This window comes from Dromaius novaehollandiae, chromosome 9, assembly GCF_036370855.1.
Source record: "Dromaius novaehollandiae isolate bDroNov1 chromosome 9, bDroNov1.hap1, whole genome shotgun sequence".
Classification (NCBI taxonomy): domain Eukaryota; kingdom Metazoa; phylum Chordata; class Aves; order Casuariiformes; family Dromaiidae; genus Dromaius; species Dromaius novaehollandiae.
In genome coordinates this window covers 22,084,275-22,110,854 of record NC_088106.1, presented here as the reverse complement: position 1 = coordinate 22,110,854, position 26,580 = coordinate 22,084,275, and the positions used below count along the sequence as shown (strand labels likewise).

Here is a 26,580-nt window from a genome sequence, read left to right as displayed (position 1 = left end):
TGCGCTGTCTGTGCGGGCAGAGCGCGGGGCAGCTAAACCCGGGTTACATCAGCCGCTTGAACGAGGGCCCTCAGCCGGTTTGTGACGCGCGGCCGTAGCTTCCGGCGGAGCGAGGCGTTGGCGGTTGGGGCGCAGTTAATGGCCGCGGGCTGGGGCCATGGGGCGCTGACGGCCCTGCGGGCAGGCCCTTCTGCGGCGGGCGGTCCTTGCCGCGCCTACTGAGGCCATGCCCCGTCCGGGCGGGGCCGGCAGCGGTAGGGGCCGGGGGAGGCTGCGGTCGGTAAGGGCGGGCGGCGGCGGCGGCGGGGCAGCAGGGCGCTGGCTTCCGCGCCGTGCGGCCGTGGCTCCGGCGGGCAGCCCGGGCGGGTGCTTCGTCTCAAAGCAGTGCCGTGGCGCGCCGTGGCGGCACGCTGCGTGTGCCCGCTGCGCTCGGCTGGTGCTGCAGCGGCTGTGAGCTGCGCTGGTGGAAGTGGGAGATAATTGTATTGAGTTACAAAACAGTCACTTAGGGAAACGGGAGTGTTCATCGTAATGCTGTCGTGGACACCAGTCCTTTATTTAACTGGTTGTTGCCTGGCAGACTTGAACTACCAGGAAGCATAAAGGCTCCATCCCTCAAGTGTGTGTTGAACTCTGTGGAGGGAGTAAAGAGGAGTTTGGCTTCATCTAGATGGTATCAAAGTGATAGGAAGAAAAACTCAGTTTTCATTTATGTGAGACTACCTGTGCAAATAGAGTAGTGTTGTTTACCAATTTAAGGAACAACCTGTGTTAACTTAAATATCCTTGTGTCTGTCTTTTGCCATGTACAGAATAAGTCTCACTTTGGACACTTCTCTTTCAGCTAGCAAGATGAGGCTGTGGCATTTCCATTGTCCCAATCAGTAAAATTGCTACAGCCAGCACAGTAACATCTTCAAAAGTTTCTTACTGTATTCTTTTGCAATAACTTCTACTGATATCCCAGTTTAAATGACAGAGGTGAGTGGAGGCTGAGTTGTTTGGTTTCATTAGAAATGAAAGAGTTAAAACTGTAGTGATTTGAACCGTTTTAAGTTTATCGTTAGCTTCTGGGTAAGCTCTTTAACAAGTGGCTTTAGTGCAAGCTGTAGTGTACATGCTTGAAATGCTATTCAAAGCTCTGAAAATAAGAGATGGTCTCAGATGCTCTAAGAAAAAGAGGGAAAACTACTTTCTAGTGTAGCTATACAGGTTCCATATAAGGAAAATCTACATCAGATAACTTGATGCTTCAGACTTGAAGTTTGCAACTTTAGAATAATAAAGCTACTTATATTTCAACTCTTATTGTCTGTTGTAGTTTATTTAAAGTGAAGACAGGTGTTTCACCATTTGCAGCTGAGGCTTGCTTGAGTTTTGTTTACTGCACCTGTGTGAAATGTGAGTGAAGGTTGCATGTTTCTGTAACAGTTGCTATCATGGGAGTTTATTGGGCATGTTCTGCCCAGCTTTGCTGGCAAGGAGCGCTTGCTCAAGTCAAGGTGGTAGGGGCTTGCGGGGAAAAACCCGATGTACATGTAGCAGCTTTTCCTAGACAGGTGTGTGCTAGGAGCTTGATGTGCGCGGTGCTGGCTGTGGCCGTCTCGGGGTCTGCCACGGGGGGAGGAGTTAGCCGAAGCAAGGGCTCTGGCGGGGCGCTCAGAGCGGGGCTTGCGGCCGGTAGCTTCGCCTCGGCTCGCTGCCCTGCGGCGGGCTGGCTACCGCCTGCGGCCGGGGGCCGGGACGGCGGCGGGGCTCCGCGCTGCGCCCCTCCCCGGGGCGGGGCTCGCCCCCTCCGCGCCCGCCGTGGGCTGCGGAGGGGGCGCGGCAGCCCGTGCCCACGCTGGGGCCGGGCCGGGCTGGGCGGCAGCGCAGGGCAGAGCGGCCGGAGCGCGGCGGCAGGCAGGGTCCGCACCTCCCCGCGCTGCTCTGCCTCCCGTCCCGCTGCCGTGCGCCCGGACAGGCTCAGCATGAAGGTCGAGTTCGCCCCCATCAACATCCCCCTAAGGAGGAGGATCCAGACAGTTGCGGTGCTTCAGTGGATCGTCTCCTTCCTCCTGCTCGGTAACAGCCTTCCTCCGCTTTTGCCCCCGCAGAGGCGAGGAGAGCAGTGCTTGACGCTCTTCCCCTCCCGCACGGCGCGCTGCCCTGGCCGCTGCCCCGCGGGGGGGGGATGCGCCTCGGCGCCGGTGCTCCTCTGCTCCGAGAGCTTTGGGCCATTTCTCCGCTTCTTCTGCGTTTATTTCTACCGTAGATTCTTCTTACAATACGTTCTTAAAACGCTCATGACTGTCGTCTTAAAATGCCCATTAGGTTTCTGACATCTAACACCAATGCTTTAATGAACTTGAGCATAAAGATTGATATGACTAATGTTTTCGTTACTGGTTTTGTAAAATAACTTCGTATGCTGTAATTCATTAAAAGTCATCTAAACAGGTGATAAAGATTAATAAGTGATTAATAAAGACTGATAGTAAACTGAGTTAAATCCAGCAGCTTCAGTCAATATATGAAAAACATCCTCACTGGCTTTAAGAAAGTGATTCTAACAATGTTACTAAGTAATCCTATTCCACTGATTCTTTTTTTTCCTATAGGGAATTTTCCTAATATCTTTATTAATAGTCTCCTATCACTAAACCTTTAATCACAGCAGCAAATCTTAATCTTACGGGTAGTTATCTTGAATTTGATGAAATGAGTCACTGGACAAGGTGAGCTGGGCCTTAATCCTTTGGGACCAGGTTCATGGGTTGTGTAAACTGGCAAGGCATTATTGAATATTCCCTTACAGAGCGCACTATTCTGATGTATGGAGTAACTATTTTGTGTGTTATTGTACATGCTTATAATATTTTATGATTGTCCATGCTTTGGGATTTACAAGAAAAAGGAAGTGTGTATATATTCCTTGCATATTCTTGCAAATGTGTTATCATTCAGATGTTGGTCTAATGCGTTTCAGAGAATTGTTTTTTGGGTGGCTGGAACATGCATAAATGTGAGGGAAGCATGGAAGGTATGAAGCACTGTCACAAATGTATTCTTAGCATTTGACCATTTTGTGTTACCTCTAAATTGCATGCAACTGGAATATAAACAGTTCATATTTGTGGCCACATTGCAAGTAGCCTGTGCTTTTTATTCTTTACTATCAAATCTTGGTGTATCCCATCGCTCCAGTCTAATAATAACACAGTGGATATTCAGTGGCAGTGGAAGGAAACAATTTTTATCCTAGCCTGCTTGGTAACAATGCTGCTACCTCCACAAGAAGTACAGAAGATCCCATCTGCTTACTAGAAACAAATGGGCTTCAGAAAATTCACTATTGCTGCAGTTCAATAGAAAAAGTAGGCAGCTGTCTTCTGCAACTGGCATAGCTTGTGAAGAAATGTCAAGAAAAGTTGGTAAGGAAGTTTTCTTACGGTTGGTTAAATCAAATATAGTGAATATGCATGATGGGGGGGGAAGTGCTTGCAAGAATGCTTTATTTTTTGGATATAAATTGATACTAATTATCTCCTCATGCTTTCATTGGGACGCTTACCTTTAGAGCTATTAAAGATGACCTTTTCATTTTGTATGTGTACCCCTTCAATCATAGGTCAGTAGGAATTGTCAGGTCAAAAAATTTCACTTAGTACCAGCAAAATTCACCTGGTTGAATTCTAAATATCTTTAAGAACTGAAAGATGGGTTAATTCCTAATATCCTGGATTGCCAGTCTGTCTCTTAGCATTTGTCTGCTAGCTAACAGTTACAGAAAGATCATTTGCTTGTAAGCTCTCAATTCAAAAGTGATGCTTTCAAATCATGTGAGAGATCCCCATATACAACTGAAATACTGTGTGAATTCATCACAGGAAAGATTGCTTTTTTAATTTATTTAATTCACAAATATCTTTATATGGGCAGAATTAGATTATACCAAGCAAGATCTTCTGTAGCTTCAGTCTTTCTTATGTAAAAAAATATCTGCATGTGGAAAAAATGAACAGATAATACCATATGATTAGTAACAATTTGCATTACAGATATCATATAGTTATTCCAATTAAGCAGGGTAATAAATAGGGTACTGACTTAGTTCCTAAAATCATTCATGTATGTATGTGTTGATGTGCTATAGCTTAATAAAATGGACCAGCAGATAAAGTAAAAGAACTCTTAAAAATTAGTGCCTGGAAAGAGGAAAGGTGAATCAGGTAATGGTGTCCTTTAAATCTGGGAAGTGGCATGTGAAAATGCAATTAGACATATGGAGTGAGTCACAAGGGTGACATGGATCAATTATAACTTCAAAATCCATAATATTACTTCGATATAAAACTCTGAAAAACTAGCATTAATTCTATGTTCCTGGCTATGATCCTTAACAGTAGCTAAACTGAATGCAAAAAAGCACATTCAGTGTTGGTCTTCCCCCTTCCTCTCCAGGGTTGTCCTGCTGTAGTGCTCAATAGTTTCCTGAGACCGAGGAACTGATGACTGAAAATGCCCTCTTGCTTGTGTGCCTAAAGACACAAAATACACACAGTGTGGCCTGAAATACATGTATGCAGTAGTCATTGTCACGTTGCAGTTGCTTATCACCGTGTGTAGAAAGAGTTAGTCAACTAAAACTAAACAGATAACTGTGATAGCACGGTACAAACAAGTAAGTTCTGCTTCTTTGCACAGCTTACTAGCTTGGGCTAGGTCTGCACTTTGTACAAGCACATTGCTTCTGCTTCAGAAGGTAGGCAGAATAAACATGCATCTCCCTCTAAAAAGCTGTATAGATGCACACAGACTTCCATTAAATACAAAAGGGACCTCTTTAAAATTCTGAATGTAAGTTCCTGTGCTTTCCTGTTCTCCACTTTAAAAAGGTGCCAAAGTTTGCTCTAAAGCAGAAAAAACAAGCTTTTAATGTAGCAGTGGTTCTTCCGTTAGTTATCCATAAAGATCAGGGATGTGATGCCAGAAGTAAAAATTGATTCTGAAATGCTGTGATCTATATATAGGAGCTTGTGGATTAGACAAAAGAAATGTCCATCTAAAAGTCTCCCACTCTGCACTGAAACTGCTGTATGTTTTAGTCTCTTAGGCATCCTGAAGTGCAACAAGTTAAAATAGTTAGGTAAAGTTCCATGGGGGTGGGCGGGGAAGTATTTTAAGTGGGCTTGTTTCTTTTAAAAGAAGTGATATCAGCCTGGAGTCTAGAAAACTAAAGCTATTAAAATTGAAAAACAGGAGAAACTTAAGCTATGTGGTTTCTTGCAGTATTAAACAGAAATCTAAAAAAGCTTCAGGCTGAAGTATAATTTCAAGTCATTAGTGTTTCACTGCTGAAATAGTGCTGAAGTTTTGCAATTTCAGAGTACCTACTTTAAAAAAAAAAAATAGCTGGAAGAGACAAATTTGATAAATGTAGTTTTATGCCTGTAATCACCTTTATTAGAGGTACATTGGCTTGGTCAGCTGGAGACAGTCCCAGGGCAGAGCTGGCCGCCAGTTGGAAGCTTGTGCACAGGCTGCACCGTATCAGCTTTTGAAGCTGTGTGGTGGTATTTGCCTGTGGTCTGGGTCTGTGCTGGTGTCCAGGCAAACCCCGGGCAGAAAGTCGCCTGAAGAGATGAAATCTAAAAGCCTCTAAGTACTGCCAGTCTGGCTGTGGGCAATAGCAGAGAAATTACATTGCTCCATTTTTGTACTTTAGCTTTCATAGTAAATATACCCAAAAGAAATTGTGACTGTCCATGAACGCAACCGGTGTCGCTGTTGTTCAGCTCGAAGTTGTTTTTAGGCTTGGAAATCTTTCTTAAGAATCTTGGCTGAAAGCCCTTTAGCAGCAGGGAATAGTATGTCTGATACCCTCCTGTTAGGAAGCCAGTGTGTAGGTTTTTGGTTCTCGCACAGTAGCGGAACAGTGATTTACCCTTGCTGTGTGAGGCTGCTGCTCAGCTGAGCTGTGTGCCGCAGTACTGCACATGTGAATGAAATTTGGGTTGTAGCAGTCGGGGACCAATATCTAGGCAGAAGGTAAATCAAATGGTTTATGTCAAGCCAAAGCAATTTAACCAAAGAAAAATGAATGAGTTGCTTTGCAGGTGTTGGCTTTTTTTTTTCCTTCCTCCCTAATCTACTAGAGAGTAGGAAGAAATGACAGAGTAAAGCTAGCAGGCGAGCTGGCGAGTTTCTCCTCTGCCAGCTTCTATGGGTTTGATGTAAAAAGGAATGCCGAAATTCAACACGTACAGAATTAAATGCGAAATGAGGTAACTCTGTGTTAAAATGTTTAATGTGTTAAAACAAAAACAATCCCTTTTCCCCCAAACTTGTCACAACACTTAGTTATCTGGTGCTGATTTAGTTCTTCAGCTGTAGCTGGCTAAAACTACTATCTCATTCCTCTTCAAAGCCTTCCTTAAAAAGCTCTCTTTTGTTGTCTAAGAAAATTCAGCTAAGCTGCTATAACCTCTTCCAGGCAAGCTCGATGATTTTGCTACCTTGTTTTGGTCGGTCGGTCTGTCTGTACTCCTCTGTCTCTGACATTTATTGCTGGCCCTTGGGCAGCAGGACTGTTGTATAATCATAGAGAATAACAGAGTATTTACTGATGCTTGGCTGAGTAGTACTTCTAGGAATGCTACCGCAGTTACCTGTGTCTTTGGGAAGAGATTTAACCGTGTCTCTGTATGTATTTGTTTGTCTGTCCCTCTCGAGCAAGAACAGAAAAATGGCTGTGCTGAGTCAGGCCAGAGGACCACCTGGCTTGGCGTTCTGTATGTGAGCATGAATAGTAGTGGATGCTTAAGGAGGAATAAAAGAAATGGGAAATATAAAGACTAATATACTCCCTGACATGCTGTCTCAGCATTTGGTTATCATAACTTGGGGATTTACTTTATCCAGACCTTTGTGTCTAACAGTCGGCAGTGCTCAATTCTCCATATCTCTGGTTAATCAGTGTTAATGGAAGGTTTGCTTAGTTGGGAGCTGGAACCAAATTCTGGAGTAAATGAGCCTTTAAGCCACCCTCCAAACCTTTGCATCCGAGGGTTTGTGTTTGTTCTTTTAGTAATGCTGAAATTCAGCTGCCTTGGTAGGAATGCTCAAATATCCTTGTGATGAGGACTCCGAAGAGTAACCAATAAACTCAGAAAGGACCTCAGCTACAAGAAAGACTGATGTGTGTTCAACAAATGCTGACTTCCTTGCCACCCTTGCTCCTGAAAATAGCTGCCATATATTCACGTTGACTTCAACCATTTCCTAGTGCAGTTAGTTTAAGTAGTTTCCTGGCTTGTTTTTTGCTGGGGATTCTGTAACAGGTAGTAAGTGGCAGCAGGCTCCTGTGCTTCTGGTGGGAATCCACATACAGGCAGAACTGCACAGACTAGTGGGATCTAAGCAGGATAGTACTAACATTAAGAACTACATTTTTAAAGAGACTTTCCATGTAAAAGCTGTAGGATAGTACTCTGCAGACACGATGAAACTCGCTTACCAATGTCTTGGCAGATTACATCCTCTCAGGTGTTGCATGTGCGTGTTGCCGCATTGTGACTGTCGGAGTTCATTTGCTGGGCATTCCTTTCATGTAAAATTCTGTTCTATTCTTTACCGTTTATAAATAATTTATAAAATATTTTTAGAAATTAAGGCTGATATTTCTTTCTTATGAAAGAATCCACTAAACAGGGATAATCAGTTCTGCATGTCTTTCTGAAGATCTGCCCAGATCAACTATTAGTGCTACCTTGAGGGATAATAGGAAGAAAAAAAAAAAGTTCATCAGGGACTAAAACATCACCGTGCAATTCTGTCTGTGTTCCCTCCAATACTCTGTTTCCCAAGTATCCAGCTTGGAAGTACTGCTGCTCTGAAGCCTAAAGACAAGGAAGGGGCTGTCCTGTTGTAGGTATGTCACTGTGGTTATTGAAGAACATGTTGTCTTTCATTTTTCCGCTGTGGCTGTAAGGTAAGAAATGAGATTTTCAGCTTGCTTTCTGCCCTAGGCTTGCTTTATGTATTTACATACTCGTAATGCCTAGAGAAATGTAAATACTTAAAACCATATCGCTCCCTGTATCTTCACTAGAATGTCAGTGGGATAATGATGCCTGCTTGTCACATTGTTTGTGGGGCTAGGTTCAAATCCCTGAACTCTGACAGTCTTGGGCTGATTTAAGCGGTAGCAGCACAATGTGTTTTCAGGAAGCTTTGCTAAGGACTGCAGTTACAGCAGGTCCTGCGGCATAGCTCGCTTCTGTCTGAGCTGGATCAGTTGTCAAGCAGCCGAGCGGTCTGAGCGTGAGCTACTTTATTGTGCTTTGTGGGATGCTATGGAGAGCTCGGTTCTGGTTTGGTTGATACCAGCACTGGCAACTTAGGACATATCCATGCTGGCTGAACATGGTCTCGGGCTGCTCTAAGAGTAGTGGACAAACAATCTTGGATTTGGTGGCCTTCCCAATAGATACTACTCAGGCATTTTTGACTCCTTAGTAACTGCACGTGCATTCTGAGCTTAAAATTGCCTAGATCACCCTTATTTTCCCACTCAGTGTGCTCATTTCCTACTTCCTCTCTATGTTCTATGAAACTATTTTATGAATTTGGTGCCTACAGCTGCAATCTCAGAGCCTATTTAATGAGGGAAATATCAGGCATTCAGACACTATTGGTCAGGATGCTTCTGGTGCTGCTACTGACACTATTTATAGCATTTTTCATCCATTTCTCGCAACACATCAGTATCCCCATATTATAAATAGGGAAATGGAGGAAAAGGGATGTAAACTGACTTGCTCAATGTCGACTGGCAAAGCTGGTGTTCAGAGTCCCATGGTAGTGTATACTCTTCTGACCCATGTTGTTTCCCTTTTTCCCTGTTGTTCCAATACACCACAGAGATATCTTCAAAGCTTCAATTCAAGCTCAAGTAAAAAGATGACGCTTAGAGTGTGTACTGGAAGTGTATCCAAACAGGCAAGGATACAATAAAGTGACAAATTAAGTCATTCTTCATTTGCCTGGAATTTGTTTATGAATTTAGGTTAAGTGGTTGTCGCTTATTTATTCACTGACTTCCTCAAAGGAGAAAACACTGTTTTTGTGTTTATAGGCTCATTGGTTTTGAGTCATCAGTGTTTAACTCATCTTGCAGATTATTAATGCACTGAAGTAATGAGGAGGTATTGTAATAGGAATTTGTTTCACATGTCTCATTACAAATGCAATAATAAATGGGCCTTGTCCTGCAAGGTGCTGAGCTCCTCTCAGGAACTGCTGACAGCATACCAACGTGCCCAGCACCTCATATGCTCAGGGGCATGGGATCTAGCTCTGTTTTAGCTAAAGCAAAGCAGTGAGCTTGTTGGTCTCCTTTGTATGTCTGTCTACGTAGTATTAAATAGTGCTGTCTAGCACTTTGCATAGCTGCTTTAATTAACTTTTGCATCAATGATGCTTTGACCCAAAGCACCTTTCAGATATTTGACTTGGTAACCAATACTAAAAAGCCATGCGAGTCTGCACTCAGCCAGAAGTCCTTCCAATAAGGACACTTGGGAATATTTTTACATACTAACTCTTGCATGAGAACTAGAAATTCATCACTTATCGCATTAAAAAACATGTACTTACTCAATTTTAGAGTATTAACCTTGGCATCCTGTTGAGATTATGATACCTAGAAACTTCTTTAATTTCAGGATCTCCTCTTCAGTTAGGGAACAGAAATATTTTGAACAAAAGTCATTAATGTGTGTTATTTTGAACTGTTGCCGGTGTGGGCTTCCCAGCAAGTTCTGCTTCAGGAGAAATGAAAGTTAGTGTCACATCCTTCACCCATTCTACATTTAAAAATGTTCCCTAGGACTCATTGTTGCAGTTTATGGGAGTTTTTCGCATTGACTTTAAAGGTCTATGGAGCTCAGTTAGCTGTGGTATTTTTCTAGAGCTCTTATTGAGCTGCTAGTTTGTGCAAGGCTGGTGTTGCCTGTTTAAGCAGAAAGCAAAGTGCTTCCATAGTCATGGTACCAAAGAATGGGATATCCTTTAAAACAGTAGAGTTAAGCATTGATCCCATTCCTGTTTTTGCTTATGGTTGTTGCCTTTCCCTCCCTTTTCTGGAATGAGTGAGATTCCTTTTGTCTTGCTCATTCTCTGCCAGTAACGGGAATATTCATCTCTTCTTCTCAATCAAATCAGCAGCTTTCCCTGCTTTGTCTGCTGCTGCTGGATTCTGGTGGTGCTCACTTACCCCATGATTATTGATTTTTATTCCGGGGACACAGTCAAACTAGAAGCAAGGGCAAGTTGGAACAAGTTCAGAGTAAGTAAGTATGCACGTTGTAGGAAATGCAAGAGTGCAAATAGGCCCAGTTGAGCTCTGTTTTTCAGCAGGTAGAAACCTGCTTTGTACTGACAACCTGCTGTGAGTTTTCCACTCCCAAGTCATTTCTGCTAGGAAAAGTCTTGAATGAAGCTGAGCTTAACTAGACTGAGTTGTTCTTACTCTTGGTCCATCTGCTTATTTCCACGTTTTCTGCCAAAGTTTACATTGCGTTAGCTAATTACTGATTGATTGTACTTCTGTTGTTCTTCACTCTCTTTGCAGATGTATTTAGTCCAATATGTTTCACCGATATAATTCCTTTTAGGATGTAACAAGATATTGTCCTCATGAAAGCCAGTCAGTTGTGGGACATACAAAATGTTTCAAAAAGCTGGCTTGTAAAATACCACAGAATAATGCCTGCGGAATACAACGCTGCCTGCTGAGTGCTCCAGTGCAGACTGGGTCTGGATTCGCTAGCCACTGGATAAACAAACATACACCTCCAAAGCCCAGGCTCCCTAACAAGCTTAGAGTTAGGCATCTGCTGAATTACTGTGATCCATGAGGATGACAGTGCCTGTTGCTTACTGGAAGCCAGAGTAACCAGCCCGAGGCAGGGTGAACCGCAGCGCGGAAGCAGCAGGCGCTGGCTGTGCCCGGCTTGGGCTTGCACGGGGCACAGCTGCTTGATTTGCTGCAAGAGCGCAAAATTCGTTCTGTTTAATCGAACACTTTTTTTTTTTCTGGCTTTTTGAACTGTGTATAATGCACTTTGAACTGTGTATAATGCACTTCCTATGTATTGTTCTTGTAGTAGGATGTTACGATTCTTTTTAACCCAAGTCTGAAAGTAGCAGGAGTTGGAACTGCTGTCGTGCTCTTGTAGAAATGGTGAGTCTCCACTTACGGTGGTGTGTTTAGAGACTGAATTGGAACCTGCTAGTGTTTTGGTCTTGTCTAGTGCATGTCCTTGCTTAGTCACAGAGCACTTCTCGCAGGGGGTCAGAACTGTTATCCCTACTCTATAGACTGAGAAACAAAGGGAAAAGGATTTGCCAAACACCACTCCCAGTAGAGAAGAGATCTTGCTGCTGTCTCCTCTCCCCTCTTTCCTTCCCCAGCTCAGCTGCCCTCTTCTCACTCACCGGAGCTTCGTATCCTTGCTAGTTAGTGCTTGCTGTCATCTTTTGCCCTGTCTTAGGGAAACGGGCTGCTCTCTACCAAGTGTTAAGTGTTCACTCTCGCCATGGGGAGAAGTAGAGTGTGTTGGTCCTCGGCTGCTGCTTTTCTTCTGTTAAAGTAAACCAGCATCATCTTAAGCTTATCCATCCAGTTGTGCAGTAGGGTAGGAAAGACAGACTGAGGTGAGATCCTCTTTTGCAGTGAAACAACATTCACACAACATGGAATAAGCAAACTTCAATTTGTACGTGTTTTGAACAACATCCATAATAAAAACACAAGGCTGAGAATTCAAGGTCTTGCAAGGAGACAGTTATGATTAATGCTCCTCGTGGTCTCCTTTTTTGTCTCTTGTAGCGGAGTTTTGCTGTGGGATCTTCGTAATCTTGATTCTGGGCAACTTCTGGTTTGTTGCCGTCCTGTACTCGCTGTGGTTCTACTTTGACTGGGGAACGCCATGTGCTGGAGGGAGACGGTCCCAGTGGGTCAGAAGCTGGACTATTTGGAATTACTTTAGGGAATACTTTCCCATGAAGGTGAGTAAACAGCTTCTCGGCCAACTGTAAACATTTGAAGAGGGACAGCTAGAATAGCCATGAACGCCATCACACATCTAAGACTCATCTTTGGTAAAATTCAAATAGTTACTTCAGAGTGAATTGGACTTCTGAAAACACGGAGTCTGAGATTTAGCAACAGCAAGGGGGGATAGGAGTTGGTTTTCCACTTGGACTACTTGGTTACAAGATAGGGCTCCAGTACAGTAAATGTTACAGAAATGATCATTCAGGATAGATCTATTTAAGCTTACTTTGTTCAGGTGAAAATAGGACAGTTTAAAGTGCTCAGAAGAGGGAAATAAGTTGTCATCAGTTCTGTATCCTGTCAATGTGCAACTTCCATATTTTGTTATTCTATATTTAAAAGTCCCTGTGATATAGAAGTATTATAATCTCTTCTACCATCTCATTTTTTCAGCTTATAAAAACTTCAGATTTGAATCCAAATCACAACTACTTGCTTGGCTTCCACCCTCATGGGGTGCTGGTATGCGGAGCCTTTGGAAACTTCTGCACTGGGTCAGATTTCAAGAATCTATTTCCTGGGATTACTCCATACCTTCATGTCTCGTCCATCTGGTTTAGCTTTCCCTTCTTCAGAGAATATATACTGAGTGCTGGTAGGTAAAAGCAGAATGTCTCAGCTATTGCTCCATATTATAGCTTCTGCTTAAAATGTAGCCTCTACTCCTATACCTATCAGTGGTAAATTGTTATTTCACTTCAGTTAGATCAGCACTGGCCCTAAATTAAGCCTCTGTTTTATGATGAACTGTAGTCGCAAAATAACTTGAAAGACTTGTTAGTTTTGCTGAACTATATGATAATGTGTCATTATTCAAAACTGATTTCGGTGAAATTCCTAATTGTTCTATGGCATCGTAACTGGCAGTTATAATACAGGAGATCCACTGCTGGTAAGAGCTTTACTGCAGGAAAGATTCACAATAATTCTGTTTTTGTAGTAAGACTATTCTGAGAATAAGGTCTACTGAATCTAAAACTTAATTTCTTTGCGCATGAGTGCTAATTATTAAATCCTGGATGTTAGGATCAAGCTACGTATTTCTATCTCTTAAAGCATACCTGTTTTAACTAACATTAAGTGATTACAAGTCATATAATCACTGATCATTACAGATCATTACTTCCGTAAGTAGTACATACAATACTTCTGTAAAACTCTCTTCTCTTTTTTTTTTTTCCTTTTTTTTTTCTAATTATCTAATGCTTCTAGATATGGTAAGAAAGGTAGGAAAGGGAGTAGGAACCAAGGTAGTCTGTGACTGCGTGGATTTGCATCAGCTGATTATCCACCACCCCACAGAGAAGGGGGAAGAGTAGCCTCCAGCAGCTGCAAGCTCTCTCTGGGCCGTTTGAGTGCTATTTTTCGTAGCTTCATCTCCCTTCCCCACCCAGCTGGTCCCCAAACCCTGCTCTGCCTTAAGCCCACTCGCTGTGCTCTGGGGCCCTACTTCTGTGGCTGCTGGGCAGTCACCATTCCCTCACCCTCCCCTAAACGTGCTGTGAGCACGAACCCTTGCAGTGGTCCTCAAATTGGGGAAATGATAAACAGGCTTTTTGGGCTCCTAGGTTTAGATGTTGGCCAGGGCTGTGTTTCTTAGCGCTGCCAAGCTGTGATCATGCACAGAAACAACCTTGACTTCAAGGAAGATTCTCTGGCGGGGCAGTGAGGAAGGGATATGGCATAGGTTCCTCCAGAGCTGTTCGTGATGCCCCAGTGCTGGTTTGTTTCTCTGTTTGTCTAAATTTCTGTTTTTGCTTGTTTGGTTGGGTTTTTTTAACAACAACAACAAAAAAAACCCAACAACCCTGAAACCCTGAACAACAACTAGGATCTGACACTCAACCAACAACCCTGAAATGACAGAACACACGCTGTCCATATAGTAAATGGAGTGCTTGAACCTGCATTTCCCCACTAACACTCATGTCATTAAGCCTTTTTTTCTGAAGAAAATGCTGTTCTCTCCTTGAACTATGAGGCAACAGTACTAGCTACCAGTTACTTACAAGAAGGGGGTCTTGGAAGTGTAACACTCTTTAATCATTGCCCAATGACACTTGTAACAGTGATGTAAACTCTAAAGACAGAAACTTTTTTCTCTGTTCTGTACAGCACTTGTCATAAAGGGATTATATTCATGACTGATACTGCAGTAATAATAAAAGATAACACGTAACTTAAATTCATTAAACTACAGCAGTTGAGTAAGTACAGTCAAGACAAATCTAGACAAGACCAAATTTGGGAGACAGAAATCTAGCTTTCATGCCCAACTTCTACATGAACACTGTGATTTCAGACAAGCTGTTCAACCACTGCATGCTCACAGGTGTGCCTAGGATGCAGTTCAGATTAATATCAGAATTGAACATCTGTGTATAGTTCAACATCACAGGAGAATGTCCTTTCATGAGAATGTTATTTTTGAGGGGATTTTTTCAGGTTCGCAAAGTTAAGGGATTGGTAGTTATGGAAGATGACAAATTTAAACATGGCTCAGCCTGGAAGTAGATTTGTTTTTTTGGCAGGTATGCAGATGATAGACCTTCTGTATAATACAGATTATCAGTCAAATAGTAACATGAAGATTTTGTAAGTGGTTTATTGAAAGCTATGCTCCTATTGCGTTTTTTTTGGCTTTGGGGTAAATGGTACCAGGATGAGCCTTGTAAGTAAAACCTAGGGCACAAAGGAACTCAGGACGGCTTGGAGAGGTGCCTGTTAGAAGGGAGATTTCTCAAAGGGCCAAGCTGATGTTAAAGCCTCATGCAGCAGTGTGCCTCAAATTGGCAGTAGCTGTCTCGGCTGGAATATCAGGAAAGCTTCACATTCTGCTATTCAAACCTAAATAGATTGAGTGTCAGATCCTGGTTGCTAGAGGATAAGCTGATGCAGTCACTGGGAATAGTACAACTGAGCCTCTTCTGCTTCTTCTGACACTGTGGGGCCATTGCCTTAGACAGAGCTGCTGTATTATAACTTAGAAAAGAATGAAAGGGATCAGCTTGACACTGTAGATCCTTGCCTAAGTTAACAAGTCCTCTGTTTATTCTGTTAAATCCTCTGTCTGGGTTTGTTTATATGCGCTTACTTCTGCGGTGTTAGCTGCGGCCTCTCTACAATATCTGCTGCAATTCAACTACTCTGTACTTGGCATAGGAGTCTCTCTGATAAGGAGTTATGTTGGCAGAAGAGCCTCCTCTTTCCTGAAGATCTCAGAAAACTTCTGTGGCAGGCAAGCAGAATTTAGCTAATCAGTGGGAAATCAAAGGACATGCCTAAGACTAAATCTGTTGCAGTTAGAGGTTAAACCCATGTCTTAGAACTCTGTCCTGTGATAAAATTATTTAGAAACATCATTTAGATATCATTTACAAATATTTCCTGAATTCCTCTGTACTTCTATGTGAGGTTCTACTGAGTCACTCTTAAAATGTTTGCTCCTGAAGGAATCGTTTCTGTATCCAAGGAGAGCATCTCATACGTGCTGAACAATGATGGAGGTGGCCACGCGTCCGTTATTGTGGTCGGAGGAGCAGGCGAGTCTCTGAATGCCCGTCCTGGAAGTTTAACGTTGAGCATCCTAAAGAGGAAAGGATTTATTAAAATGGCCTTGAAACACGGGTAGGTTTCCCATCAAGACTGTTCCAATAAGCAGGCTTTGAATACAGACTGATTCATAAACATAGTACATATTATATACAGTAAACTCATAATTAGAATCCGAAAGAGTCATTTGTGTATGAATGTGCAGATATCTGAAACAGGAGCCAGTCCAAGCATCTAGATCCAATCCAGGAGTGTTGAAAGCTCCTTTTTGCCTTACATAATTTGCAAACAGTAGGTGGAGAGAAACCAATAACAGTTGGTTATTGGTTTCTGTTGTTTTATATTGCAGTAGCAAAAAAAGTAATAATTGTGAAACAATATTAGTAAACCTTGGGTTTTGTTGCTGAGTGACTCAGATGTTCTTTGCTCTGTAAACTGAGGTTACATTGAAACAGTATTTCCATATCATTTTAAGCAAAAAGAAAGAAAGCTAGGCCTTATTTTATTAAATCACTTAAAAGTGTAGTCCAGGAAGATTTTTCATCTTTATTCTAAAGACTTTCTTTTGAAGCTTGTTATTTACAAATGAAAATTTTGGGAATTTGAGGTGTGACTCTCAAAGAAAAATTGGTTTATCTTTTACTGTCAAACATCCATCAGTGTTTTACTGAACAGAGATAGCATTAATATCTTTTGAGTGATTTACATAATATGAGCTATTGAGTTTTTGCTGGACTGTTCTAGGTGCCTGGTATATTAGAAATATTGAAACCAATGACTTGTTCCTACTAAGCTTTCTAGATAGCTCCCAGGATTATACACTGATGCGCTAAGCAATGAGGGGGAAAAAAACAATTTTTGACCAAATCTGCAACGGTTTTTTTTTAACCACTAATTAGAGGAAAAGACGGTTGCTGAGAAGAAGAGCTCTCTTGTTTTCAGGCATGCTGCTAAGGTCATCTTTTTTTCTAGGAACTATTCCATGTCAGAAGATTCCAAGAGGTTTTTCTATACATTTCTCTAGGAGTCTCATAAAGGACCTGTTCTCCTATAGAAAATAACATTTTAGTCCAATTAGTACTCAGAAATAAGACTTGTATATTTAAACTGGGACTTGAGTGCCTAAATGGGTCTTTACTCAATCCCTGTTTGACTGCTGATTAACCCAGTAGAATCCTAAACACCATCAGTAGTTTATTCTTTATTTTACCACAAAGTTTACAAAAGTATTTAGGTGGTTGTTTCTGAACATGTCCAGAAATCTCTCTGATCTGACAGATCACAAAGGTTGGTGTCAGTCTCACGTAAGCTGGTTTGGACTGAGGAACAAGATACTCCCAGCTCTCAGGGCCTTGATTTCAAAAGCAGCCCTAATGCAGGCTGACGAGTTCAGGCTACTCGCAGAGGACATGGATGGCCATCTCTTCCTTTGTGAAGTCCGGTGTGTTAAGTGGTGGTTCTCCTCTTTAATAAAGTGTCTCAGCATTTACAGCACTCGGCTAGGATGAAATGGGCACTAACAGACCCCTGGCTCGACCTGAGTGAACAGAAACCCACACCTCAAAGGTCTTCACTGCTAGGCTACAAGTTATTCTGGGTCTGGGCATCTTCTCATGCATTTGATCTGCAGCATCAAATATCAAGGGAGGAAGGGGCAGTGCGGAGCACCGAGCCCTGTGCTCCCCGGCCCTCGCTCCCCGCGCTGCCAGCCCAGAGAAGTGCTGTCGTTCCTGGGCTGCTCTTTTCAAATGTGGTCTGGATATGTGCGCAGAAGTCCTCTGGACTTCTGGAAAAGAAGTTTTGGTCCAAGGTAACACAACACCTGATACAAAGTGAAGAAATCCTGAAGACATAAATGATGAATCAGCTGACTTATCCTTAGTTTCATAATCAGAAGTTACTTAGTTCTTTGTTGCAACCTCTTACCAACTAACCTCTTAGTGTCTTGCAAAAGCCTTTAGTGTGCAGATTAGAACAAATCCCATAGTCTCAAGGTGCATGCAAAAATGATGTTGCACCACAAGATTTTCCTGTTTGTTTTAGTGTTGTAGTGAAAAATGGAATATATACAGAGCCATGCTATTTTCCAGGCTTTCCGATGTTTCCTTTACAGGTAGCAGGGTAACATATGAGAAATACTGGAGAAAGCAGCCTTTGAGCAGACACCAGTCAGACCAGAGTGGGAGTGGTAGTGCTTAGGAAGCCTGAGGTGTGAGGAGCTATGTAAGCTCTTGGTTTTTTTTCCATGCAGGTGGCTGTGATTGTCCATGGTACTTTCCAGCCAGCTCTGTCCTCAGTGCCTCCTTCTTGGGTGTTCAGAGTTCTGCAGTAATTCATCTTGACAAAATTACTGACAATGCTGCTATTTTACAGTTAGACTCTCCTCAAAGATAGTATAAGCTGAATAGAGTTAAAATACAGAAATTAAGATTTGAATAAAGCAAATAAAACACCTCAGTGTCCGTCAGAGATTGGTTAGGATTCTTCTGGCCTTTAATTTTTTTTTAAGCTTAAACTGTAGAATCTGTTTTAATGAGACTAAACATTCAAAAAAAAATCCCATACTGCAGGCAAGGTTTTAAATATAGTGAGTTTTTTCCTTGTTGGAGGCAACTGCACTGATTCCATCAGCCTAAGTAGTTTGTCCAGGAGGAATTCAGTGCCTTTCGTCCCAATCCAACTCATGAACTGAACAAAAATTCATTAAGCTGTGCAGGAGCCAAAGTAAATTAGTATAATTTCTGTGGGTACGATTTGACTTCTGATAGTAACAGATTAAGGCTAGTGTGTTTTGAAGAAGCTTGAAGGAAGTAGGATTTCACTAGGAGTTGGTCACCAGGGGAATTTGGCATTGGACTCATGCCTGTGAGAATGTCTACTTTTTATCATGTTTTTTTGTGTTGAAATCAAGCGTGTGCGTTACTCCAGTGAAAAGGCAGGGGAAGGCGAAGGTCTGACACCACCCAGTCAGGAGCATTATCAGGTTAGCAACAAGGCTTCTTTCCTTGCTAAAGGAGAAAATGCAGTGAAAACTGGGGTGGACTTGCTGAAATACTGATGGATAAGATTATAATTATGATATATGTATAATTATATATTTTTATGATTATGACTAGTCATAAAAAGTTGCAGCAGGTAACAGCCAGCTAAATACTGCCCAAAAGCTAGCTGCTGGCTGTGTGTGAATGACTTAAGAAAAAAAAAAAGAAAGAAAAAAGAAAAAAAAAAAAGAAAAAAATGCATTTCAGAAAAGAGTTGAATGTCTATTGCTGATGACCTTTAGAGGAGCCACTGAAGCTTTCTGTGCTGGTTACTGTGAAGCAGTCTCCACACCGCTGGTGTGAGCTGTGCCACAAGTGCAAGCGGATGTGGGATTCGCCAGTGTTCATTGTAGTTCTGACTGTTTTACAGGGCTCATCTAGTCCCAGTGTTTTCCTTTGGCGAAAACGAACTATTCAAGCAAGTTGCAAACCCCAGAGGTTCACGGCTCAGAAAAATACAGGAGAAGCTGCAAAAGATAATAGGCTTTGCTGTGCCACTATTTCATGCTAGAGGAATATTTCAATACAGTTTTGGCTTCCTACCTTACAGGCAGCCTATTCATACTGTTGGTAAGTTCCTTGTGCCTTTTCCAATGCTTTTTGGTTTAAAAATGTGAAAATGTGCCTCTAGTATCTGTGTAAATTTATAAATCTGTTCTAACAAAAACAGTTCGCTACTGAGCATCTAAGGCAAGTATGTGAGATTTAAAGCAAATTGTAGGTTTTTTACTTCCTATTCTCTACCACCTAAAAAGGGGGACTCCTTTCTCCCTTTTCCCTTTCTGTCCCATGGCTAATCTTATTCTTCATTCACGCTTCAGCCTGTGGCTCATATCCTTGGGAATCCTCAAGAGAAATCGAAGGGGTTATCCAGTCCGTGGCAGAGGGCTGACGCAGCTCCCCAGCTGTTGCTGCAGCTCCTGGATGCTGCAGTTATTTTGCAAGGTGCCCAGCACCTTCCTTTTTAGCCTTGAGGAGAAAAAGCAGTTGGGTGTTGGTGCTGGCACGGGACAAGGCTGCTGGCACGGGACAAGGCTGCTGGCAGGAGCTCCTGCCGCGGTGGCCTGGTGCCTGCTGGGACCCAGGAGAGGCCGACTTCTTTGGGGGGCTGGTCCGTAAATGCCATTGCAGCTCCCTAGGGCGTTTGTCCCCTTTTGCTTTTTGCCATGGAAAGGTCCATTTGTGTTTAGTTGAGAACATGCAGGTCATGTTGATGGACAGTTTGGAAGACAGATTTTTGCCAGAAGCTTTCATCCCTGATCATCATCTCTCACTGGAGCATAGGGGTGTGAACATCTTTAGACTTTAATGGCATTAACTAGTGCTATTGACAACCACACCTTTAAAAAGTTATGCTGGCTGTCACGTAAAGGCAACAGCTGTCTGCCTGTGTATTTTGGATAAACCATTTTTAGCCAGATTCCGCGTGACTGAATGAAGCCTGTTTGTCTGGAAAAATAATGCTGCTCTTGTATTCCACATCGGACATCCTTCCCTTCAGAGGAGGGATGATATGGTTTTAGTATGGAGCAAATCAAAATGTGTAAGACGAAGCAGTAGTAGTAATTCATGTTAAATTCATGTAGACGTGTATTTTTGAAAAAGATTTAATTTTTAAAGCCCACATTGTACCTAGGCAGGCTAAAAATGTTGCTTATTTGAAAGCCAAAAAGTTTTCAAAACACAGGAAAGAAAATGAGACATTTTCTGCACTTTTTCATTGGGTGGATGACATCAAGACTGTTCTGAACTTTAAAATGTCTTTTACTTTGAAGCAAATCTTCATCACTGTTATTTACTGCAAGAACAGGAGTGTAGTCCATGGCTAAAGCACGGGAGCGCTACAAATCAGCAAGACTAGTGTCTTGCAACAGAACTTGTTATGTGATCTCGTGAAATCCCTTATCTATAGTGTCTCTGTTTCCTCATGTTTGGAAACTATCATCATGTCTCTGCGTATGTGGAGGGCCCCTTGGTATGGCTCAATACGGCTTTGAAAGTGTTAGCTCAGCTACCAAAAGCAGCAGAGCCGCACTGAGCTCCACCCAACCACTTAGCCATGTTGACAGCGTGGGTCAGCTATCAGCCAGTTGCCCTCTTTCCGGGGCTGGGACTGATCCAGAAGCCTCGTTTCCTAAAGCAAGGAGACACAATTCACCAAAATCAAGATCTTGGAAGTCCAAGTGTTTTGGCCTGCATGAGTGAGAGTAATTTGGTTTTGCTGAAAATTATTGCTGCTTTTCAGGAATAGAACCAACGTTCAAATATGGGATTCAGCAGTTCCTTTAAAGCTGCATGGAAAATTAGGGAGCTCAGAACAGTTTCCAACTCCACAAAACCCGTCCCCTCTTAGGAGGGCAGACTGCTGCAGAAGGGCTGGGGTCGGGGGCTGATGCACGCTCCTCGAAATTCCTTATTTGATGTACAGTGATTTCATCCCTCCACCATCTTACTCAGTCCAGGGCTGCATTCTCCCCCCCAGCCATGTAAAGACTGAATTTCAGCACTGTGTAGGGCCAGAGAGCTCTCGGCAGCAAAAGTTGCAGCAGGAATCTGCAGAATCAGCTCCTTCACAGTCAGCTACACCTGCCCTGCCTTTTGTCAACACCATCCCATCCCCCTGTTGAAAGGGCTCTTGAGGAGCCTTTGTCAGGCACCTGAAAATCCATTTAAGTCATCTTTTCTAGAGACTTTCTATGTGGTCTTGGCCAAGTCTGTTGATCTCTCAGAGCCTCCATTTATTTCCAGCGAAAGAAGAACAGCTGTCAAAAATGGTAGTGACTGAATGGCATAATGACGACTGAGACTGCGAGAAGCTCCTGCTGCCGTACTGCGGGCTTTGTAACTGCAGCTCTGCCCTCCGGACCGCTGCCGAGTTCCCTTGCACGGTCACTCTTGGGCGTGCTCAGATCAAAGGAGGGCAATAGCAGATTTTGTGTAGTGCTTCATGCATGGAGTTGTTTGGGTTGGACTGGTGCTTGTGGGCCGTGCATGTCTTAGGCATCTTACGGGATTTGGGGGTTTTAAGTGCTGCCACTCCCTGGGCTGACATATGTGGAAAAAAATTATGGTACAGGTGCAGTGATAACAGTTTTGTGTAATTGGAGGATATCTGTATTTCCTTTTCATGCGTCTGTATGGTTGAGGATATTGCTATCCTTTCAGTCTCTTTCACACTGGGCACCTTTAATATTCAGATCAGAATGGAAGACAGTGAGAAGCTACAGATATTTTACTTTTGTAAGTGCAAGAGCACTTGCCAGCTTCACCTGTAAGGTTTCAAGTTTTCCTCCTTTTTCTGTCTTAAACATGTCCCGAGCCTGTAAGGATTTGTAAAAGGTTCAGATTTCAAAACCAGCAACACCTGGATGAAATGTTGGTTTGCCCTGAGGGGTGGATGACAGTTTACCTTTGCAATGAGAAGCATCTTCCAGCAAACTCTTGATTTCTGTTATTCACCTGAATGAAAGCCACTGACTGAAATGGGGCCTGGGCAAAAAGGGACCTGGACGAAGAAGAGAAGGCTGAGGCTGCTCAACAGGTTGCAACACAGAGTAGCAAACCAGCTTGCAGTTTTTTACTCCTCACTGGTACTGCTAGAGACAGGAAGAGCTGCAAAAAGCCCTGATTTATTTTTCTGAGCACAAACTAACCAGAGTAGTCCAACTTGGAAAACTACAACTCGCTAGGCATCTGTAAAAATGCTTGAGTATTAAAATGTCTCCCAGCTCAGAAGAGTATAGCCTAAGCACTAAGACATGCTCTGGCCAGGACCAGTGGGCCTGAGCATTTTGCATATAATTTTACACCTATTTTGAACTTGCTCTGCAGAATGCTGCCTCAATGGCAGGAGAGTCTGTAGCCCATGCGATTGTACTTTACAGTGTAAACTGTTCCTTCAAGTTAGAGCTAACCCCCCTCATTTATTCTTTTGCTGTCAAACTGATGAGTGTAGTTTTTGTTTGTTTGTTTTTTTTAACTCATTTTGTCTGAACTCAAGTAAAAGAAAGTGGAAAACCAGACCCAGGGCTTAGGTTTGTGAAAGGTGGGATCAGGTCCAAGGCTAGGAGGGCTGTGCTGTGATTCTGTCACCTCGCTGGGGGCTGCGATGGAGCTATCACAGGAGGGAGGGAGGGTAGTTTTACTCAAAAAGAGATGTCAGTGAAGCTAATGTTGCTGTTGTGTTTAATTTACAGTGGGCAGCCCCATCCCTGTGAAACAGAACTTGAATCCTACCACCGAAGAGATTGAACAGCTACATGAGCTGTATCTACAGAAACTAAGTAAATTATTTGAAGACCACAAAAGAAATTATGGGATCCCTGAGCACAGATCTCTTATCTTTGAATAGTGAATTACAATTTGTGATTACAAGGATCAGCTTGGAAAAAAATACTGGGTGCTGAAAGACGTCTGTCTTGCAATCTGTGTTTTGCAACCTGTAATTGTTCTTGTGTAAGCAATAATTTTAAAAAAGGATTGTTTGATTTTTATCTTATGGAAAAAAAAATCCTTAGGGTGTGATCCTGGAAACCACTGCTGTTTTGAGTCGTCCTTTTAGATTCGTCTGTACTAGATACACTAGTGAGAGGCTGAGCACCAATGTTCTTACCACCGTGGTATGTAACCATACCTTGAGCAGAGGAAATTGCCCTAGCATTAGATCAAGAGCAGGAAAAGTATAAACCCCTGAAGTATGTAATTAGAAGTTAAGAGACTTACTAGCATGTATCAAACACTACATCAAGTTGTTCTTTGAATATCAAAAAAATCCTACTGCTCTTCCATAGAAATGAAGTTTGTTTTTAGTAGATGGCCATTATGAACCATTTACATGGTAATTCAGGAATATTAGAAGCTCTCTGACCTAAATAAGATATCGGCAAAAGTGGTTTCTCTGACTTATGGAGCAGACTAAACTCTTCTGGAGGAAGAACAGTCTTGAGTTATTCTATGTGCATGCATTTGCTGGGTGGTGGGAAGCACTGAATAATGTGACATTTTTCTTTTTTTGGATAAGCTGTACTTTAGATCATTGGCTTGTAAGATGATGCAGCTTGGTTTGATAGTTCTAGTCTCGCAAGAAATGGCAGGCACAGTACAGGAGATGTTCACCAGTGAAACTGGTGGGGGAATCATGTGAATTTTGTGAATGCATGTTATGCATATTCAAAATTACTCTTATGCTAAGCACTTCCACAGAAGGAAATGAAGCCAACTTTGTTCAGTCTAGTTCTGAAACTCCATCAAGGAAAGTATACTTGTTATGCCTTTCCCCCTCCTCCCCCAAAAGGTGTGAATCCCATCTCTCCTAAGACCAAAGGACAGGGAGGCAGACTGTGAAGTTTCATTCTTTTTTCCTACTAGTCTGATTGAACCAAATTCTAAACTGCAGTTTCCTTATCTGGAAAGCATGTGGAAAGCTGTCCATCAGTGTGACACAGCTGTAATTGTCAAGGCAATGTAAGCACAGCGCTAGAGTGTAAGCACTAGAGTTTGAGAGAAGGCTTTGCTTAAGTATGGGTATCTATTTAAAAAAAAAAATAGAAATCTTGGCTGAACTTTTTCAGTTAAAATGCCTAGGCCTCCAAGATGATGATGTATGAAGAGAATTATAGTATATTATAATTTTTATATGTGAGAAATCACTGTATTTGTAAATGCCTTCTATTTGCACATGGACTCTGCAGACCTGGATTTATCAAAAAGTGTGTGTTTTGGTTTAAGCAGTTTTGATGCCTGAATGTTATGTCAGGTGCACATCATGCAGGTGCTCTGATATGACACACACAGGCTTGTTGGGCAGCCTGGGGCATCCGCAGCTCTGCCAGTTCAGCAGCAGTACAGTCTGGAAATAGCACTGTTGGCCCCACAAAGGCATTGGACACGTGTGCTTGCTGGGCTGGAGCCTTCACAGAAGAAATGTGGTTGTGGTTTGGGGAAGCATTAGAACTCTGGGGAAAAAAGATCTTTAGCAAGATGAAGGTCTTCAAAGAAAAGGGTGGAAATAGTGTGATTCCTGAGGAATGGACTCTCCATTAACTAAGGCCCCAGTGCTGAGTAAGTATTTGCCAGACACGGCTCATAGATGTTGGTCTAACCTGTTCCAAAAATCCTCCAGCAACAGTATGGTTTGCTTAGGAGAGCTGTGCCTTCTAGTGTGTAGCTGTCATTCAGGGATGACCAGCACTGAGCCAGTGAATCCCACTCTCACTTTTTCTAGGGCTATAGATGTCTTTTTAGGAGTCAGGATGACAGCTGGAGTTCTTGATGCCTAGAGAAGTAGCTCTCCTTCCCCTGACAGACTGCTGTCAGCATGCCTGCAGCTCATCTCTTCTGTGCTTTAGCTTTCTTGGTGCCCAGCGTGCTTCCCCTTGCCTTCCCAACGCTTTTGCTGCCTAATGATCGCTGTGTGTGATGACCACGTACACATACAAAATTTTGAGTGGCTTCCTATCGCTGAGCAGAAAGAGGGATTTTAGGAGCCAAGCTTAAGAAGAGGTAGTGCTGTGAGCGTTGCTGTTTGACATGAGTTTAAGATCCAGAACTATTTCAGCTTTTGGAATAGCAAATATCTAGGCAGTCAATATCCCAGGTTTGATACCTGGAAGAGGCCTCTACGGTCCTGAAGGCTATAAGTGATGAGCCCTGAGTAGTCATTGACCCATTTTTGTTTATCTAGCTGTGTGAAACTTCCATTTGAATTTGTTTTTTGCTGCTTGCCCTGATGAGTAGTGCTCATGTAGTCGTGAAAGACAGACTTGGAGCCTGCATCAGACTGCTGTCTCCTAGACCACCTGATCTAGTAAGATGCTTCTTCTCATACTCAGTCTGTTTTATCCTGTTACCTTAATGCTACAAAAGCTCAGGATGTAAATTTTAAAGCCATAGTGTGGGGTTGAGGATTGGAACTGTTTGGACTGTTGTTGATTAAATTAGCCCAAAATTCTAGGATTTGACTGGGGGGGGGGGGGGGGGGGATATCTAGTCCAGAATGTACCCTATATATAGGCTCACCTCTGAATTCCATAAGAAAAGTGTTTATGGGCTCTAAATACCATTCATAACTGGCACAGTTAGAACAAGTAGGAATTGTGTTACTTTGGCTACTAATATTTTCATTGGTTTATAACACAGGAAGATGGAGAAAAGAAAATAAAGTCTCCAGGCAATCTAAATATGTATTATTGCTCTGCATATACAGTTGCTCTGTAACTGCTGCATATTGTCTATGCTGGTCCTTCCAGCTTACCTCTTGTTAACAAATTTGCTATGCTTAGTGTGGCTAGGACAGGACTATGTTTAAATAGACTATCAGAATCTAAAACTGATATGCGCGTTGTCCTCTAAAATATTTACCTTTGTGATGGTATCTAGATTTGTAAAACAGCTCTGCAATACTGACCTAAAGACCATGGACACTTCAGAGCCCTGGAAGCTGTTGACCTATTGCAGATGACGCCAGCACTGAACCTATACCCTATCACCTTCTACAGAAAAGGATTAGTAGTTGGTACATGCTCACATTGCACAGGGATTTCACCACTTTGCTGATTTGCAGAGGCAACTCCAGGGAAGCAAGGCATCTAGCAAAAGGATGGATGCTCTGCCTCTATACCATGCAATACTGCCTCTCCAATACACTGGAGCTGACCGTGCCTGCCTGTTCCCTTGCAGATAAACATCTCTTCACCAAAATATGTTTATGAAAACCCTTACACACAGAAGCAGTCCTCTAGAACTTTTATTTCTTTAACTACAAAGCTTATTTTAGACTCCTTGATACCTTTGTGACTTTTCATGGTACCTGTAAAATACCGATTTCAGTTGTTACAATGATAGCTGTAGCTAGGAGGTGTGAGACAAATAAAGATTTGTACCAAG

The 26,580-nt window shown here is 42.6% G+C and overlaps 1 protein-coding gene across 3 annotated transcripts; it reads left to right on the top strand.

Moving 5' to 3' along the window:
• The first annotated feature begins 50 nt into the window (after positions 1 to 50).
• MOGAT1 (monoacylglycerol O-acyltransferase 1) lies at positions 51 to 26,580 on the top strand. 3 transcript variants are annotated; one of them, XM_064516925.1, is made up of 7 exons: positions 51 to 254; positions 845 to 2,064; positions 11,876 to 12,054; positions 12,497 to 12,698; positions 15,556 to 15,730; positions 19,067 to 19,266; positions 22,893 to 26,580. In XM_064516925.1, the coding sequence occupies exons 2-7, from the start codon at positions 1,440 to 1,442 to the stop codon at positions 23,045 to 23,047; spliced, it is 1,536 nt and encodes a 511-aa protein (XP_064372995.1). In that variant the 5' UTR covers positions 51 to 254; positions 845 to 1,439; the 3' UTR covers positions 23,048 to 26,580. The 3 variants fall into 3 exon arrangements, with proteins under 3 accessions (XP_064372995.1, XP_025965545.1, XP_025965544.2); XM_026109760.2 differs by lacking the exon at positions 845 to 2,064; XM_026109759.2 differs by lacking the exon at positions 51 to 254 and having other exon boundaries at positions 290 to 2,064.

Bases quoted from the DNA above. Each gene is read 5' to 3' on its own strand.
- MOGAT1 (XM_064516925.1), top strand. From the start codon at position 1,440: ATGGGAGTTTATTGGGCATGTTCTGCCCAGCTTTGCTGGCAAGGAGCG. The intron at 12,699-15,555 runs GTAGGTAAAAGC...TTGCTCCTGAAG, and splicing joins AGAATATATACTGAGTGCTG to GAATCGTTTCTGTATCCAAG. The intron at 19,267-22,892 runs GTAAGTTCCTTG...TTTAATTTACAG, and splicing joins GCAGCCTATTCATACTGTTG to TGGGCAGCCCCATCCCTGTG.